Consider the following 18944-nt stretch of genomic DNA (forward strand, 5'->3'; position numbering starts at 1 on the left):
TTTAGAAATTCCACTTCTGAGCCAAGCCATTAATATCCAAGGCACCATACCCAGTTGTGATTCCACCTGTTTCCTAGTTGGATTACAACCTAGTTATGAATCAAGGCATTACATGACTACAGGACCTGGTGCTGCAGAAAAGGACTGCACTCCAGGACTAGAGAAAGCAATATAAAGGGCTTTGTTGTGGATGTGTGGTGAAGGGCTAGCCCTTTGGAACATGTTGAAACAAACAAATAAACAAAACCCCAAACCTTGGGGTGAATCATGTAGGAAAAAAGTCATCATGCATATCATGTACATAAAGGGACCTGTAAGTTTTCTCCATAACATCTTATATTAGAGTTGATGGGATAAAATCTAACAGTTATGGAAGAAAAAATGAGTAAATCATTGACAATGCAGGCCAGATTATTTGCGATATGATAAAATAATGTAAAACCAGGTATTTTTATTTGTATAAATATAGAGATATAGTTATATTTGTATACAAACATATCTGGACAGCTGAATGCAACTATATATTCATGTATTGATACAAATATGCATATGACACAGTGTGATTAAACTAAAACAAAACATTAGCAGCAATTCAAAAATACAAGAAAAAAACCCAGCATGCTCTAATTCTTGGAGTCTTTGAAGGCCTGTTTAAATATATTTGTGCTGTATAACAGAGGAATTCTACAATTAGGTTACTAGTACACTTTCATAATCAACTGTATGCATAATATCCAAGGCTCATGAATAACTTTATATTGCTCCTTGGGAAAGTCTGTAGTAAGCTGGAAATCCAGTATGAAGGAAGCACAGAGACACAGCCATCAACAACTAATAATTCTGGCCCCAGTCACGATGTGCTGCAAAATGCTACTGCAAAGTTTACTAGAGCTGTCTCAGCACATCAGGTGATTACCACTGAACTATGGACTATAAAGAGGAAATTAATGTATACTTTTCTTTCTTTAATCAAAAATAGTCTATCTGAGTAACTGGAGCTTTAAAACAAAAATTTCAATAATCACAAACCTTTTTTGAACGATGAGAGGCAAAATCAGGTTAAAATTTTTTTAAAGAATAGTAGAGCCTGGAAGTAATTCTGGTATATTTCCTTACTTAGTGCTGCTACCCAAAGTCAGCTGCTGAAAATTAGCCCAATTCTGCAGAATTTCAATAATCTCTCAGTTATCCACATAGACTTTCGTCTTAATCATTATTATACGTAAGAATGAAGACTGGTAAGGTTTTTTGTTTCAAGTCTTCATCGTTTTGGCTTTTTATATTTTGGATGCTATGCAGGATATATAATATCAATATTTTACATATTTACGTATTTTATATATAATGTAAATTTTTCATATATTTATAACTGGGACCAGTTCAAATTTATCTAGATATTATGACACTTTCAAAATCTGAATATCAGTGACTTAACAGGCTGGTAACTGATGTGAATTGAGGTGGCAAGAGCATCTGAAGCAGTGGTTCTCAAACTGTGGTCCCCAGACCAGTAACATTAGCATTACCTGGGAACTTGGTAGGATGCAGATTCTCAGGCTCCTGCTCAGACCTCTTGAATCAGAAACTCTATGGGTAGGCCCCAGCAGTCTGCTTTAACCAGCTATTCAGGTGATTCCACACACGGTCAAGTTTAAGAACCACTGATACAGAGTACACATTTGAGTGAAGAAAGAAATGACTCTAACCTGCATAAATATATTCTTACAGCAGAACAAGATGCATGACCCCTGTCTCTCACCCCAGACTCTGAAGTGGGCAAACATTATACTCAGTGTATGGGGCTGAGGCCACAGTACCTGAAGCTGAACTAACGACACAGATAAGCAGTCATTTCCCAGCACATGTCCCTCGAAAGGCAGCAAGGAAAAGATCGGCAGCCTGCTCTAAAGGATGTTTGTGGAGGGAGAGTGAAAAAGGGGGTGGGGGAGATGTCTAGGAAGAAAAGACACCTGAAGAGAGGGAGGCATATGGACAGCAGTCTCCTTGTAAGGACTAACTTAGATCTTTCTTCTGTTAAACAAATGCACTGCCTGTATTTCCCCTAGCTGGGGAACTTAGGATACCACGCAACTGTATTACAGAAAATTCCTATCACAGGGAACTCTCTCGGCACGTGTAGAAGGAACGCAAACAAACATGCGTTTCTAAGCAAGTGCTATGCACTAGAGCTAGAAATAAAAGATTTTCCAATTTCTCCTTGAATTCTGTATATGAGGATGCAACAATATGTTTTATTTACAGGAAGGGCAGGGGAAACCATAAAACAAAACTTCCTACCTAAAAAGCAGCAACACCATTGTATATATGTGCCACATCTTCTTTATCCATTCATCTGTTGATGGACACTTAGGTTGCTGCTTATATACAATGGAATATTACTCAGCCATAAAAAGAAACAAAATTGAGTTATTTGTAGTGAGGTGGATGGACCTAGAATCTGTCATACAGAATGAAGTTAGTCAGAAAGAGAAAAACAAATACCGTATGCTAACACATATATATGGAATCTAAAAAACAAACAAACAAAAAATGGTCATGAAGAACCTAGGGGCAAGACGGGAATAAAGACACAGACCTACTAGAGAATGGACTTGAGGATATGGGGAAGGGGAAGGGTAAGCTGGGACAAAGTGAGAGAGTGGCATGGACATATATACACTACCAAATGTAAAACAGATAGCTAGTGGGAAGCAGCCACATAGCACAGGGAGATCAGCTCAGTGCTTTGTGACCACCTAGAGGGGTGGGACAGGGAGGGTGGAAAGCAGGGAGATGCAAGAGAGAAGAGATATGGGAACATATGTATATGTATAACTGATTCACTTTGTTATAAAGCAGAAACGAACACACCATTGTAAAGCAATTATACTCCAATAAAAAATAAATAAATAAAAAAGTAGAAACACCAAGTATCATGTTGCTTTTAAAAGCATCAATTTTTACTATTTATTAAAGTATAATTTCAGTGTGATGTTTTCATTTATCAGAGACATGGAGAAAGTGATGGTTCATATAATTATTTGTGACTTTTCTTTTCTAAAACAATACAGGCACTTCCACAAAAGCTAAGAGAAGTGGCACAGAGGAAAAATACCTTTTACAGAATGGTTATTATTTCCAAAATATTCAGGAACAGCCTTGTCCAATATGCTGTTGATTGGAAGTAGGTAGTAAAGTCTGTGACATTTCCAGGAATGAAGAAAGACAGGAGTGATGGAAGTGGGTAGGAAGGTTAACTGTGGAATTAATAGAGAAATTCACAAGTGAAGCATGCAATTCTACTGGCTCTGGTTTTCAGGGTACCTACTGCGTGTAGGATACTATGCTATAGGATACTTTGCATGCACTATCTCACGAACACTCCAACACTCCTAAGATGTACATTGTATATACGTTATCATATCTGTATCACATCTGTATTTGTGGGCAAAGAGGTCATGTAACTTGCCCAAGGTCACAGAACTCTGGGACATGAACTTATATCACAGAGAGATAGATAAGTAAATCAATACAAATAATACGGTGTGATCAGCACTCTGGAAGAATGCCTGTAATTAATGAAGAGGAGGGAAATCCACCTCCAACTAGGTGGATTTATCAGGCAGCTCTGGAAGAGGAGCTATAACACATGAGCAAACTACTTGCAGGTTAAAGAAGAACTCGTAGGGTGACATAACGAGGGAAGAATAATCCATGGAGAAGAAGGCTTCATACAAAGAGGTTTGCGTACAGGGACATCATGAAGTTCACAATGATTGTGGTATAGCATGTGGGTAGTAACTTGTTTTTTTTTAAAAAAAAAAGAAGGCTAAAGCAATAGGAAGTTTCATAATAAAAATGGAACCTGTGAGCCACTTCAAGAGGAATGAACCTTGTTTTGAAGGAGGCACTGGGGTGAGGCAGGAGTGAAGGCAGGTAGGTCCACTGGTTAGCAGGAAGCTTCTTTAGTCCAGGGAATAAGTATTGAGGATTTGAATTAAGATGGTGGAAATGGAAATAGAGAGAATGAGAGAGATTTAAAAAGTTAAGGGTTCACCCAAGCCCTGCACACAGATGTTTGTAACAGCTTAATCGTAATTGTCTAAACTTGAAGTGACCACGATGTCCTTCAGTAAGTGAAGGGGTAACTAAACGTGGTCCATCCAGACAATGGAATACTACGCAGCACTAAAAAGAAATGAGCTATCAATCCATGAAAAGACACAGAGGAGATTTAAATGCATATTACTAAGCAAAAGAAGCCAACATGGAAAGGCTACATACTGTATGAATCCAACTATATGACATTCTGGAAAAGGTGAAACTGTGGAGATAGAAAAAGATCAGTGGTTACCAGGGGTTGTGGGGAGGGGAGGGAGGGATGAACAGGCAGAGCACAGGGGATTTTTAGGGCAGTAAGACTATTCTGTACGATACTGTAATGGTAGATGCATGTCATTACACCTTTGTCCAAACCTACAGAATGTAAAACACCAAGAGTGACCCTTAATGTAAACTGTGGACTCTGGGTGATAGTGATGTGATAGTAGGTCCACCAATGGTAACAAATGTACCTACTCTGGTGGAGGATGTTGATAATGGGGGAGGCTGTTCATATATGGGGGCAGGGGGTACATGGGAAATCTCTGTATCTACCTCTCAAATTTGTTGTGAACCTAAAAGTTACTCTTTAAAAAAAGTATCTTAAAAAAAAAGTTAGGGAGGTGGAATTGAAAGGTTTTGGTGATAGCCTATGTGTAGCACAAGGAGAAGGAATATTTTAGGATGACTCCTGGGTTTCTGGCTTGGGTTAACACTGAGAAAGGTCATATGCCTGTGGGATATACAACAGGAAATGCTGACTAGGCAGTTGGCTTAGAGATGATAAAACATGCTATCCTTGAGTACAGTAAGAATAGGGCACGTGAAGGAGACAAGAAATTAAAAGGACAAGGTTAGAAACCTAGTTTGTAACCAGGAGACAGGGATCCAGCCTGTGTTTTAGGGAAAGAAATTGTTTTGTGGGCCGGAAAAATAACTTAGGTTGTATAGCAAAGTATTGATTAGCTTTACTCAACAGACAGGAAGCTCAGTTGAGCTACTGCAGGAACATCTAGGAAAAATAATCCAGATCTGAATGATGGCAGTGACAATGAAGAAAGAGAAGAAGGCATATGTGAGAACAATTTAAGAGGCTAAACCAATAAAATGTATTGAGATTCATGAGATCATGGAGCAACATAAGATTATGCCAAGGTTTCTGGTTTGAGTTACTAAAAGGATAATGGTTCCTTAACAAAGAGTGGGAGGAGGAACAGGTAAGACTGGGTGACAGTGAACTGAGATGCATGTGGATGCCAGCCAAGTGGAGACAGCTGAACACAGAGCTTGGAGCTCAGGAGAGGAGACTGCAATCCTCCAAATGTGGATGAAAGTGATGGTGAGCAGAAGAGAAGAGCACACACATGGCATCACTGTACCCAGAGGGATATTCACAGAGCTGATGGAAGAAGAGTTTGTAAAGGAACTGAAAAGACGTAGGAGGAGACCTAGGAGAGAGTCTTGAGAAAACAGAAGTGTAGGAAAGAAAGGAGCTAATAACCACTGTCGGAAGGCTGTGGAGTGGTCACATTAAAGACCATAAAAGGCCCACTGCCTTTGACGACTAGGAGGCTTTGGGGACCTTTATCGGAACAGCCTTTGAGGAGTCATGAAGGCAGAGGACTGAGTTCAATAGGACTGAAGAATGAATAGGAGGTAAGGAAGTGCAGACACTGTTCCCAGTTCGGTAGTGAATGGAAGGAGTGAGTTGTGACAATGAGAAAAGAAGAAAAGTTTCTCCCATCTTATTGATCTTATTTTAAAAATGAAAGGAAGGTGCCAGTGGAGAAGACATTGGAACCATGGGAAACACAGGAGGTACCTGATGGATCAAGTTGCTGAAAGGCAGTTTAGCCTTAGAGAATAGGGAAGACATTTAACTGTGGGCAGAAATATTTGCAGGTGGAGGGTGAACAGGAGGATGAATATCTTAAATGAAATATAGATTTTCTTTTAATGCTCCTAATTTCAAGTATTGATAACGGAAGTAAGTGAGATTGATTTTGTTTGCTTTGTTTATTGATTCTGAACTCTAGCATTAGTAAAATATTGGAAACATCTTATTTTTGAGAAAAATAGGCTGAAAGTGATTTTAAAATTGCCCACCACACAATAGTTAGCTTAGAATAGAAATTACTAATATTAGAAAAATCCTTCAAGACAATCTTTCTTGTCTTTAAAAACTCACAAACAAGGAAGACAGAGTGAACCCTAGATTACCCACATAACAAATTAAAATGCCAAAATGACTTCCTTGGCCAGCCAGTGTGTCTCTAGGCTGTCACTGACATCCTTTGGTGTGGGCTTAGGGAAGAAAAGCCAACATAATAGCATATGAAAAGATTAAGTGGGATCCTAAAATGGCTGCTAAAAAACTTATGATATATTTTAGAGCCAAATATTAATGATATTTGAAAAATTTGATATTCTGGATCACCCATGCCAGATAGCAAATACTCATGATTAGAACAAATAATTAGTAGCTGGCTATGATTTAGTAGGGCTGATACATTTCTATCCTTTCTGATCATTTTCACTGACTTAAAAAAAATATGAAGGATTAAACTGTGCGTAATATATTTTCCAAAATTCATACTTTAACTTTCTCCAAATACAAGAGTATCAGCTCTAGTGAACTATGGAATAGCACTCAGTGTATTTGATTAGGGGCATATTCAATATATATGTTGGTATAATCATTTGTCTTATCTAATGCGGGAAAAAAAACAGCTCAGCAGTGGAGAAAAACGAGTGTAAGTTATAACTTCTCAACCCTGAGAATAAATTATTCTATTCAGAACAGCCACTATATATTATGTATTTAGGAGATACTGCTAATTTAATAATTAAAATTATAATAATACATTGTTTGGAAGAGATAACCTCCTATAAGTCATTGTAGTATTACTTAGTTTAAAAAAATAATACTCTTAAGAAATACTGGAAAATATGCAAGATCTTCAGTGCCAAATGCAATCCCCATAGAAAGTATTTTCAACTTAAAAAAAACTGTATTCAATGGGTAAAACTAATGTAAGACTGACTTATTAACATATTTTCCTCCCATAATATAAAATTTCAATATTTAAGCAAGAAGAAAATTACTGAATGGATGCACCATTCGCTCCCTCAACACACACTGCTATGGACTGAACTGTGTCCTTGCAAAATTCATATGCTGATGTTCTAAGTCCCAGTATGATGGTATTTGGCGATGTGATTTTGGGAGGCAGTTGGGTTTAGATAAGGTCATGAGGGTGGGGCCCTCAGGATGGGATCAGTGTTCTCATAAGAAGAGACACCAGAGGGCCTTCCCTGGTGGCACAGTGGTTAAGAATCTGCCTGCCAATGCAGGGGACACGGGTTTCAACCCTGATCCAGGAAGATCCCGCTTGCCACAGAGAAACTAAGCCCGTGCCTGCGCTCTAGAGCCTGTGAGCCACAACTACTGTGCCTGCGTGCCACAACTACTGAAGCCCACACGCCTAAAGCCCCTGCTCTGCAGCAAGAGAAGCCAACATAGTGAGAAGCCCACGCGCTGCAACCAGAGAAAAGCCTGCACGCAGCAATGAAGCCCCAACACAGCCAAAATAAAATAACTAAGTTAAAAAAATAAAAAAGGAGAAGAGACACCAGAGAGCTTGCTGTCTCTTTCTCTCTGCCATGTGAGAACACAGCCAAAAGGTGGCCATCTGCAAGTCAGGAAGAGAGCCCTCATCAGAGCCTGACCAGGTTAGCACCTTTCTCTTAGACTTCTAGCCTCCAGACTGTGAAAAATAAATATCTGTTTAAATCACCCAGTCTGTGGTATCTTGCTGTGATAGCCCAAGCTGACCAATACAGACACTGAGCTCTTGTGATGCGATGGGAGGGAGGGGGTAAGATATAAAGAGATGTAAGGCATGACCCCTGCCTTCAAGAGTCCCACAGTATAATTGGGGTGGGTAAGACCCAGAATTCTTCCTAATACCCTCATGAGAGAATAACATTCTTTAAACCTTTGTACCTTCACTGAAGAGAGAAAATGACTAATTCTCATGATAGTCCATTTAGTGTAAAACTAAATGAAGACAAGGGATGACTAATAAGCATCAGTCACAGAGGAGGGAGATTTAGGGCAGGAAGTCACTTCCTCCCTCCTGCTCCCTTTACTTGGCTTCTGAATGATTAATAGTAAGAATTTTGGCTTTGCTCTACGAGACAATCCAAATGTGCACACTGTAAACAGAACAACCCTTCAATCTGGGGAAATGATCTTTTATGGTTGTAAAATCAGAAAACAAAAACAAATGAAAACAGAATAGAACCCTCCCCCGACCCCCGTTTTCGTTACAGTGATAAAATGCTCTACCTAGAGCACTCCTGTCCCTTTCCTCTCACATCACAGCAGCACGTCTCCTCTTTCAGGTCACGTCTTCCCCATAAAAGTGCTAAACTAATGCCGCTTAATGACAAATTAATGTCCATGAATAAAAAATACACCTCTAAAAGCATAGAGTAATTTGCCATTACAATATCACCATTGGACATGCCCCTGGCTTAATACGATGTATTTAATTCATAACCTAATGAGTGATATATAAAAAGAGGGAGATGAACCCTGCAATTACATTTATGTGAGTCTGTCACCTTATTTGTAAAACCTTAGAGTCATTTACATTCAAATTAGAACAAATGAGTGATTTCACAAAGTGCAGTGATAAATGACCACAGCAGCCCAAGACAAAACTGTATTTCCTGTGAACACATTAACAGTTTTCTATTATTTGTTAAAAATTACAAGGCATATTGCCCAGTGTGGTGTGAATAATGACTTTTTTACTGATTAGGTCAGAAAACTAATATGTAGCAAAATAAATAATTTTTCTTTTCATTTTTTCTGACTTTTGCTTTAAATTAACTACTGAATTCTGGTGGATTCACACTGCCACCTGCTGCCTAGGAGTAGATATTAAAAGTATATTCCTATCAAGGAGTTAATTCACCCCTTTGGTGGTCTTATTCAGAAAGTCTAGTGAGGGTTCTTTCTTGTCAATATATTTAAATTGCATTTCATAATAAAGGCTGATACTTGGCAAACAAAAAGAAAACTTGCTAATCAAATAATAGGATATAGCATTTATTTGGGGGAGAGAATACAAAATGTACAAACTTTTTTTTTGAAAGCTAATTACAAAAAAAGACATTTTCAGCAAAGCATGTGTATCTCCTAATATATCACTTTCAGGGGATACAACACAAAGTCCAGTGGCCAGTACCCCGATCTTATGACAGGGTTTGGAAGGGTGGTGTGTGTGTGTGTGTGTGTGTGTGTCTGTGTGTGTGTGTCTGTGTTCCCTACTCCTGACCCTTGGTACAACCTGAAGGCAATGACTGAAGGCTCTGCTTGTCAATCAGGACCTCTACTACCTAGTCTTCCCTCCCAATGACAAGTTCCAGCATGAAAGGAAGGCCTTAGGGTCCAGAACAGAGCAGACCAGGAAAGGCGTGAGGACTGGTGATGAGGTTGGGGAAGAACAGGCCTGGCCTTGGAGACCAGGCTAAGGGTTTCTGCACGTGAAATGATGCTGCCAAATGGTCATTAGGGGAGCTAATAGACATTTCCAAATCTGATCAACATCCTAGTTCTGAATTTAAGTTTCTCCACCTGTAAAAATAAAAGAACTCTCACCTGCCTTAAGGGGTTGCTTAGCAGAGGAGAAATGGGAATCTTTGTTCAAAACACTCAATACAGATAGGCTCTCAATAAGTGCTGGTTCTCTTTCCTGGGAAAGATAATGATGGCTCTGGGGACTATGGTTTGGCATAGATAGAGGATAGAAACAAGCAGACCCCTTAGGAGGAAATTATGAACTCTTATAACATACAGCTAATGATGGTGAGAGTCTAAAGAAAGGTAAGAAAATTAGCAATGGAGAAATGAATCAGGTCTGAGAGATATTTGGTAGGTAGCATCAACCCAACTTGGTAATTGATTGGATATGATGGTGAGGAAGGGGTCTGAGACTATGTCCAAATTTCTAGACAACTAACACATTGATGGTACCATTAACAGAGAAAAGGGCAGGTTTTCTCATGTTAGGTTTGAATTGCCTGTGTGATGTTTAGGTACAGATGTTCAGAGGCTAATTTTAAAAAAGGTTAGAAAAAAATCAAAGTTTGTGAAAACAAACTGTACTCAGAAAGTCTGTAATGTTTATCTGAGGGACTTGGTAAATCAGTAGACACATCAGAATCTCTACATCCATAGCCCATCTCTCTGAGGACGGTCTGCAGAGATTCCTTTACAAGATTTAACATAGTGAATGACATTCATGTAAACATGCATACACTAAAAAACAAGAAAATTTACGCATTTTACTGGGCCCTTTTTATACACAAATATTGCTCTTTAGTGAATTGGTTCATCTTTCTGATGAAATTTTTAAAAACAGCACAATGGACAAGGAAGACGAGCAGAGGGAGGAAGAGGGAAAGTAGCATTCACACTTTATTTGGGACTGAACCTCAGCAGATAAGCCTGACAGGTCATGGTTATTAATGATATATAACACGACAGGCTACACAGGACAGAGTCCTACAGCATTTCATTGCAAAGCAAGTGAGAAAGGATGCAAACTTGAGCAGTTGTCTGTAAATCCCTCATCTTGGGATGATGGGCTATTACTGTAGCCATTCCCCTTGTACTCACCCCACCCCAAATCATTTAGCTGCTTTCATTGCCAGGCTACCAGTTAATCTCAGCAACCTGCACGGAGAACATGTGTGTTCTCAATGACAGGCCTGATTAGAGGGCCTGGAGCCAAAAATGAATACGGGGAAGACCTCACAGCCTGGGAAGCTAATTTGATGGCTGTCCTCACTGACAAGAGGGGCACTGCTCCTGTGGTGTGGGGTCCTGGCCCTCAGCAGCCTGCCAGAGGAAAAGCAAGAGAAAGGAGCCCACACAGTGGCCTCAAAGTGTCCCTTCCCTTGGCTGGGCACGGGAGCAGCAGCGTCTAGGCATGTGCAGAAGAAGCTTCAGGTCAATGCACTAGCCGATGGCCGCAGAAGCTCAGGGAGGCTTGGGGTGTGGTGGGGAGCTCAGGAAGTGCCCACCCAGCACTTCTCCTGGCATACGCTTCCTAAAGCGCTCTGGAGGACAGCAGGAGGTCTACTGAGAGCCGGTGTCTACCCTCCACATCTCTGAAATAATGGTAATTTGAGAACAACAAAACAATACCAGACATCTTAGGAAAATGGTTTCACAGACTCCTCATTGGGCAAAGTACCGAACAAGAATGGAGAATATATTAGCCTTGGTTGATGGGTCTTAATTTCTAAGTACATTTTAAGCACTGAAGATTTTTCATTTTAACAGAAAATATTTTATATACCCAATAAAATGATTCCATAGGAAATTAAAAATCAGTTGAGCAATAATACCAAAAATCTTAAATAGGTCTAGTTATTTGACTATGTCAAAATATGAAAGCAGACTGACCCCTTCTGGTAATTTGATAATCCTAAAAGAGAGGCAGGGTATATATTTGAAAGGAGTGACATAATGAAGGTTTCTGCATACACATGGTTTTAGTCCTTACAGTCCAAGTTTCCTTCTACAAGTTGGACATCTTGTAACGTCACAGATAAAAAGGAAAAGGAAAGTTACATAAGAGAATGAAATGCAAACATTGGTGAAAAGACAGTGAAAATTCTAACCACGGCTCAAGCAGGCTAATAATAAATGAACTGTCCACGAAATACATCTGTTTGCAAGCTACATTTTTTTCCTCAGCAAAATAATGAATTGCAAGAATTAAATTCCGAAGTGCACACAAGTCACCTGTTATCTCAACAGGTTCATCTGATGGGATAGGGAAAAATACCCATGAACTTCCAACGTTCATCTGGAATTCTCATTTAGAGAATTATAGGTTTAAGTTTACACACACACACACACACACACACACACACACACACAGTATATATACTGTACTTTAATGTGCATCATAACTAGCACTATAACCAAACTTTTGTCAACATACATCATTAATTATTACCTGCCATGGAAAAAGTGAATCAGGTGATGATGATGCTGAAAGCACAAGTTGTAATATTTGATGTAGAAATGTCAAATAAAAGTAATTTCAATTTCACAAGTCAAACACACACCTTTGAAATCTTGTAACCTTTCTATGTTATTCCTATTTGTTACTTGCAGAAAGGGATTAAAACAGGTCTCCCATATCACCCAACAATATTGAGGGGAAAAGAAAGGAAAATAAGATAAAATAGTTAAACATTTACTGTTAGATTAAGTATGCTGAGATAATGATAAAACTTTCATATGCTGTATTTGAACTGCTCCTTAGGTGAACATGGCTGACATTCCTCACACTGTCTCCCTAGGAGACACTGGATCCTATTTCCTGAGGTTGCTGGGGGGATGAAATAAGATGATATATGAGAAAGAGCTTTGGAAATGACCTAATGAGTAACAGAAGTAAAGGCTATATTTAGAATTAGAGAAATTATTAGGAAGGAAATAACGTAATTAGGCAGAAAAAAATAGGATTTTTCTACTTACTAATAACATGTCATGTGCACAAGGACAACAGAATTAAATTATGTGGATTTATTATTTTTTTGAAGTTTATTTTCACTGTTGTTATAATGCTGTAATAAATGCAAGTTAAAGGTCATACGAGTGGAATAAATGGGAGGATCTCAATGAAGGGGGTTAGTACTTAACTCTCTGAAAAATAAAAGAGATAGCACATCCGTACTATCTGCCTAAGATGTCCCATATCTTCCTATTGAAACAAAGGGTTTTCATCCAAGAAGGAGAAAAAGGTCTTTGGAATCAGAAAGGCCTATCACTCACCAGCTATGTCACTTTGGGCAAACTGGGTATGTTTCAAATCTTTGATTTTTTTGCCTATAAAAATGTGCCACGTTGTTGTGAGGACCAAACGTGAAGCATCGGCGAGCAAACAGCAGGTGCTCGGTGGATGGGAGTTTTCTCTCCCTCCCCCTCGCAGAGCCTTTCCTGAAACCCTAGCAAATCAGGGCAAGAATGCACAGATCACTCATCATCTCTCCAGCATTTACTGCCCGGGAAGTTCATGCAGCAATTAATTATGTATGACTTCATGATATGTTAGCTACTGTTACTGAAATCTTAAATGACTAACCAACTTCTCACGCATTTCTGCAACCAGAGAGCATTGCTTCAAATCAAGACCCTTCCCAGCATCATCTCCCAGGGCCCCAGTAGTGAACCCTGTGTGTGGCTGTTGAGTTACTCTGCCGCCCAAGGGTAGTGAGGTGGGCAGGGAGGGTCGGGGACAGGAAGTAGGACATGAGAGCTGCAGCTGCCCTCTTAGGAGCCTCTCAGCCTGTGTCCTGGAGAAATTCTACCACCACAGGCCACATTTCCCACCAACCCCCCCTTCCATTTTACCTGTCACTGGGCTCCAGTCGGTGGGGTACTGCAGGGAGAAGGAATGTGCAGGGCATACTAGCAGGATGCAAGCTCACATACCTGGATGAGATAGTGGGAACATAAATTGAGAAGCTCCAACAGCTGTAGGTGACTGCCAGCTGCTAACACATCCTGGATCACGCCTGGCTCCAACAAAATCTGTTTTTTTTAATAAAAGAAAACTATCAGTTACTTAAAAATGAATACTTGCTTACTATGCAAATACACTGTATTTAAATTGCTGCTTAACATACTATACCTGAATTAATACTGTTCCTTATTATGGAAGCCAGTTCTTTTTTTTTCTATTCTGATTAATGAGCTGTGGCCCTTATTCTAACAGCCAAGTTCTCATTTCCAATACTCATATCCAGTGAATAAGGCTCCATACTTAACCACTTATTTTTGTAGGAGGATATGAACATTTGCAAAGAACAATATAATAGTCTTCAAATTCAGTTTATGATGAATATAATCTTATAAACACAAAAGAACTGAATTTTAGTTTTTCAAAGTATATTTCAGAATGTTATTCTTCAGTAAATCACAGAAACAGTATGGTTAACAGGTATTTTAGAGAAATGAGGCTTACAGTTCTCCTTGAAATACAGGACCAGAGGTGGATATTACTCCATTTTACTTCTAAGTCCTACAATAGTAAACTTCAACCACAAAGTTTCATTTTTTTTCCTTCTCAATCTCAGATTCTCTAATCCTTTATGTTTCAAATAAAATATGTAGAAATAGTATTTTCAGAATATAAAGGCATCACAGAGAAGCAAAACTTCCCAAATACACTGGTGATACCAATTCTTCTTTCTTTTCTGGTTAGGTCCAACTTTGTGCCTACTGCTGCCAGCTCCTGAGCTGGTGAATAGGGCTGGCGAAAAACACACAACTAAGTTGACGAAATTCACTTTACATGCAAGACTGCCAGACACAGGAGGCCTGTAGGGCTGCTCCAGCCATCCTAACTCATTTCCCGAGCCCAGTGATGCCCAAGGTCTAGTCTCTGGACCAGCATCAGCATCATCACCTGGGAACTCGTGAAAACTGCAAATTCCTGGGCACCTCCCCAGACCTAACTGAATCAGAAAGTTTCAGGTGAGGCCCAGCAACGGATGTTTTTGATGCAGGGAAGCCAGTGCTTCTGACGCAGGGAAGCCTGAAAAACACTGATGGGGTCAGCTCGCTCTCACCCTCTATTTCTTCTCACACGCTCCTCTTTCCTCAAGCCTCCACCTCCTCGTCTCTTTCCTTACTTCAACCTCATGATCTTCCCAAGGCTCCCACCACCAAGTCTACCAAGCCACCTACTCATATCTGTACCAGCACATCTTCCTCTCCTCAACACTCCCCCTGTGCATTAGATCCCATCTCCCTCTGCCTGATACCATCCCCTCTTGTTCCTGAGTCATCATCTGTTCTCTTCTACTGGATGATAACTCCCATCAGCATACAAATATGCCATTATAGCTCTTATCTTAAGAAATAAAAATTCCCTCCCTTGAACCCACAGATCCGTCCATGCTCCCCTTCGAAACAAAGTTCCTCAGGGAAGCTGTCTATATAAAATGCTGCTGTTTGCTCTGCGCTGTTCTGTCTCAAACCCACTCCTGTTGAGTTTTGTTTCTCCTGCTCCTCTAAAAATGCTCTCGTCGAGGTCAAGAGGGACCCCTGAAACCAATAGCCATTTCTCAATATTTAATCTTACTCAAGCCAACAGCAGTTAGCAAAACTGACTGCTCCTCTTCTGGAGTGATTTCTTCCCTTCCCTCTAGGACGACGCTCTCTCTCTTGGTTTCTTCTACTTCAATAACGAGTCCCTTTCCATCTCCTTCCCAACCTGTAAGCTTTGGTGATGCCCAGAGCTCAGTCCCCAGATCTCTTCTTTCCTCTCTCTACTTACTCCGTGGATGATATCAAGGCTTTAAAATTATCTACACACTGATTACACTCAAATTTCTTTCTCCAGCCCCAAACTCACCCTTGAACTCTAGACTCTGTTATTCAACTGCCTATTCTGTATCACCACTTGGATGTCTAATGGGCAGCTCAAACTCAACGTGCCCCAAACTGATCTCTTCATCCTCTCCACCAATCGCCAAACCTGCTCCTACCCCAATCTCACCATTTCAGCAAACAGCAACTCTCAGCTATTTACACTAAAACCCCAGAGTCATTCTTGATTCCTCTTCTTTTCCTCATAACTCACATCTGATCCATCAGCCACTCCTGTTAGCTCTATCTTCAAAATAGTTCCAGAATCCAATCACACTCAGTAGCACTTCCATCCTTATCACTCTAGTCCAACTCACTGTCTTCCCAGATTTACTGTAATAGCCTCCTAACTAGTTCAACTGCTTTCTCCTTTGCCTCCTCGCCCTGTTTTTTTAATAATATGAATCAAATGGGTGTTTTAAAAACACAAAATGAAATGATGTCACTCTGTTACTCAGAGCTCTCCAACTTTTTTGTCTCATTGGAAAAAAAAAAAAAATCCGAAGTCTTCACTATACCATATAAGGTTCTTTGAATACGCTGGGCACCTTAGTGTTTACAACTAGCTGTTTTCTCTGCCTGGATCACTCTTCCTCAAGACGTCAGAGAGGCTCACTCTCTCACGTCCTCAGACCTCTGCCCAGATATCATCTTATCTGAGAGGGCTTCTCTGACCATCCTATGTCCACCACCCCATTCCCAATCTCCTTACTTTGCTTTATTCTTCTTCACAGCACTTAACATCTCTCAACATAGTACATATTTATTTGTCTATTTGATGATTTTCTGTTCCTCCACTCACTAGGATATAAGATCCAGGAGAGCAGGGACTTGGTCCATTTTGTATACCCAGCACTTAGAACAATGCCAAACAAAAAGCTTTCACTAATATTGATGAATTTACCTTATAATAATTTATTGATGAATTAATTTATGTCTAGAATGTTTTTTTAAATTATTTATTTATTTTTATTTATGGTCTCACCACACGCAGCATGCAGGATCTTAGTTCCCCAACCAGGGATCAAACCTGTACCCCCTTCATTGGAAGCTCGGAGTCTTAACCACTGGACTGCCAGGGAAGTCCTCTAGATATGTTTTTAAATTCAGAATTAATTTTATTCATTAGCCTAACATGAGAGGAGAGAGGGAAAAGGACTATACATTTTATTTCTGAACTACTAAAGAAGTGAAAAAGCTGAGCACGTGTGGCAAAAATACCAACCCTCATCTTATTCTGAAAATTCTTTATAGCTCCTTTCCTGTCTAGTCAGAGGGAGAAATCTGAATTTCTCCAACTCCTCACGGAGAGAGATTTTGACTGACATTCAGGAAATTATTGCAGCTCCCTTCACAGGAGCAAGGATGCAGTGTGTTCTTACAGAAGAGGCATGGCCTAAGGCACAGAATGGGGAATAGATGGATTAGAAAGGCTAGTCTTAGCCTTTAAATCCTGTCAGTTGCGCTTATTTCACACAACTGGCATTCATGATAACCGCTAAGGCTCAGTAATGCCTAGCACAAAGACAAATATCACAGAGAGACAAGATGAATATTCCGTAGCACGTGTAACACGTCCAGCGGGCCAACTGGAGAAACCTCACAAGAGAAATCCATACTGAGAATGTTCTTGTATTTGTTTCTTGTTTTTCGTTCTGTAGTTTTTTTTCATCTCTCATTATAACATACGTTTTTCTAACAGATAAAGGGAGTGGTTTGAAAAAAAAAAAAAAAAGAAAGAAAGAAACCTAGCAGAAAAGCTGGGTCTCACTTACAGAAACAGAACCAGCATTTCCAAGTTCCACTTACACTAGTCTTTTAAATTCAGCTTGGTTGCTCTTTGGTGACTGGTTGTCCTCATATATTTTTCCAGAGAATTTGTGTTTGGGCAGAAGAACAAAGGTCCAATCTGCTCACGAGGTATAGTAAGGTGAATCTATCTGCTGCCTAGAAGAACTGGGTGAAATGGCCTTTTGTAGAAGGAATGGCTTTCCCCCACGTCAGTTTATGGATGACAACTAAGATCGCTAAGTTTAAGTGCTGCAGAAACGCATACCCATCCACATCCAGTCTGGCACTCACAGCAGAAGAGACAGGGGGAAGGATCATTCCAGGACCACCCACAGGAGGGAAGGGTATCCCCTGACGGTTCAAAGCACAGAGTGGTGGAGGAGGAGGAGGTTGACACATCTAGTCACTCATCAGACTGGAGGAGCTTGGCTCAGACGAGCCATCAACAGTGGACAAGGCAAATGTCTGAATAACAAAAGAGATCAAGAAATGCAGGATGCATAAAGCCAAGTGGTCCAGAAAGCAGTGGGGAAGACGAAAACCACTGAAGCCACCCAGCTGGGCTGGGCACTGCCTCTCTTCTCAGCGACGCTCCCCTGCCTGGGTGGAGACAGAGGGGCATGTCTTCAGATTGGACAAAGAGGTTTTGATGCAATTTCAGGTGGGGCACGGGCACCTCTTGCTCATAGGCCATCTGTATGCAGTATGCTCTCACTGCCACCCACTCACACCTGACCTCCAGGTAACAGAATACAGGGGGCTGAACTTGAAAGAGGGGAGCTGGACAGTAGTAGCTGGGGAGGTAACAATCTCATTACATAAGCTTTTCCTGCAGCTGGTGGCACGCTAGGCCAGGTGAACTGTGGAAAGGTCCACAGCGGACCCCTGCCCCCAATGCTGAGACTCTACACTCATTTTGATCAACTGAGGATAAGAACTGGTCAGTGGCTGTAGTCAGGGTGACACTGGGTGTGGTGACAAAGTAACAGAGGTAAAAGCCACAACTGCAGTTGAAGGCGGTGGTCTCCAAAGACACCAGTGAGAGTTCCTGCATCAGAATTCAGGCGTGAAGGGGTCCACTTGCCCTGCCACAGGGAGGCACTCTTGAAAACTCAGTCCAAAGGTGTCATCTGGCCACCGATCCGAGCAGGGTTGAATCTGCACAATCTCTAATGAAGGCCTTCCAAACTGGAATGAGACTGGGGCTCCTGGTCCCAGCGACAACCTCAGGCAGGACACGAGGCCAGACACTCATGAAAGAGGAGTGTAGGAGGTGAGGTGAGATTCTGCACAGCCTACGATGAGATGGGCCCTCTCCGCCAGTGCCCAGGCCTCACCGGGCTTGCACTAAGGCAGCACACAGACCCCAGGGCATTCCTGCCTTTCCTTCTTCAGCTCCTTCTCCCAAATCACCAAGCGTCCATGCATCCTTTTAATTCTGCCTCCTTGCTGCTTTTCTTCTCTTTATTTTCCCTCTCACTTTTACCTTGCTTCTTGGAGTAGCCGCTAGCAGGGACTGTCTTTAATAGCCATGGCAAGTCTCAGTGTGACCTTTTTACCTGCTTTATGAATAGGTGAGTTGGCA

The 18944-nt window shown here is 40.7% G+C and overlaps 1 protein-coding gene across 3 annotated transcripts in view; it reads right to left on the reverse strand.

Moving 5' to 3' along the window:
• The window catches only part of KLHL32 (kelch like family member 32), a 235665-nt gene that overhangs the window by 94788 nt on the left and 121933 nt on the right, over positions 1-18944 (reverse strand). For all 3 annotated transcript variants that reach the window (XM_082633331.1, XM_082633334.1, XM_082633332.1), the window contains exon 5: positions 13628-13726. In XM_082633331.1, coding sequence (XP_082489457.1) covers positions 13628-13726 — 99 coding nt within the window. The remainder of the gene's footprint in view (positions 1-13627; positions 13727-18944) is intronic.

This window comes from Mesoplodon mirus, assembly GCF_964341445.2.
Source record: "Mesoplodon mirus genome assembly, chromosome: 10".
Taxonomy (NCBI): Eukaryota; Metazoa; Chordata; class Mammalia; order Artiodactyla; family Ziphiidae; genus Mesoplodon; species Mesoplodon mirus.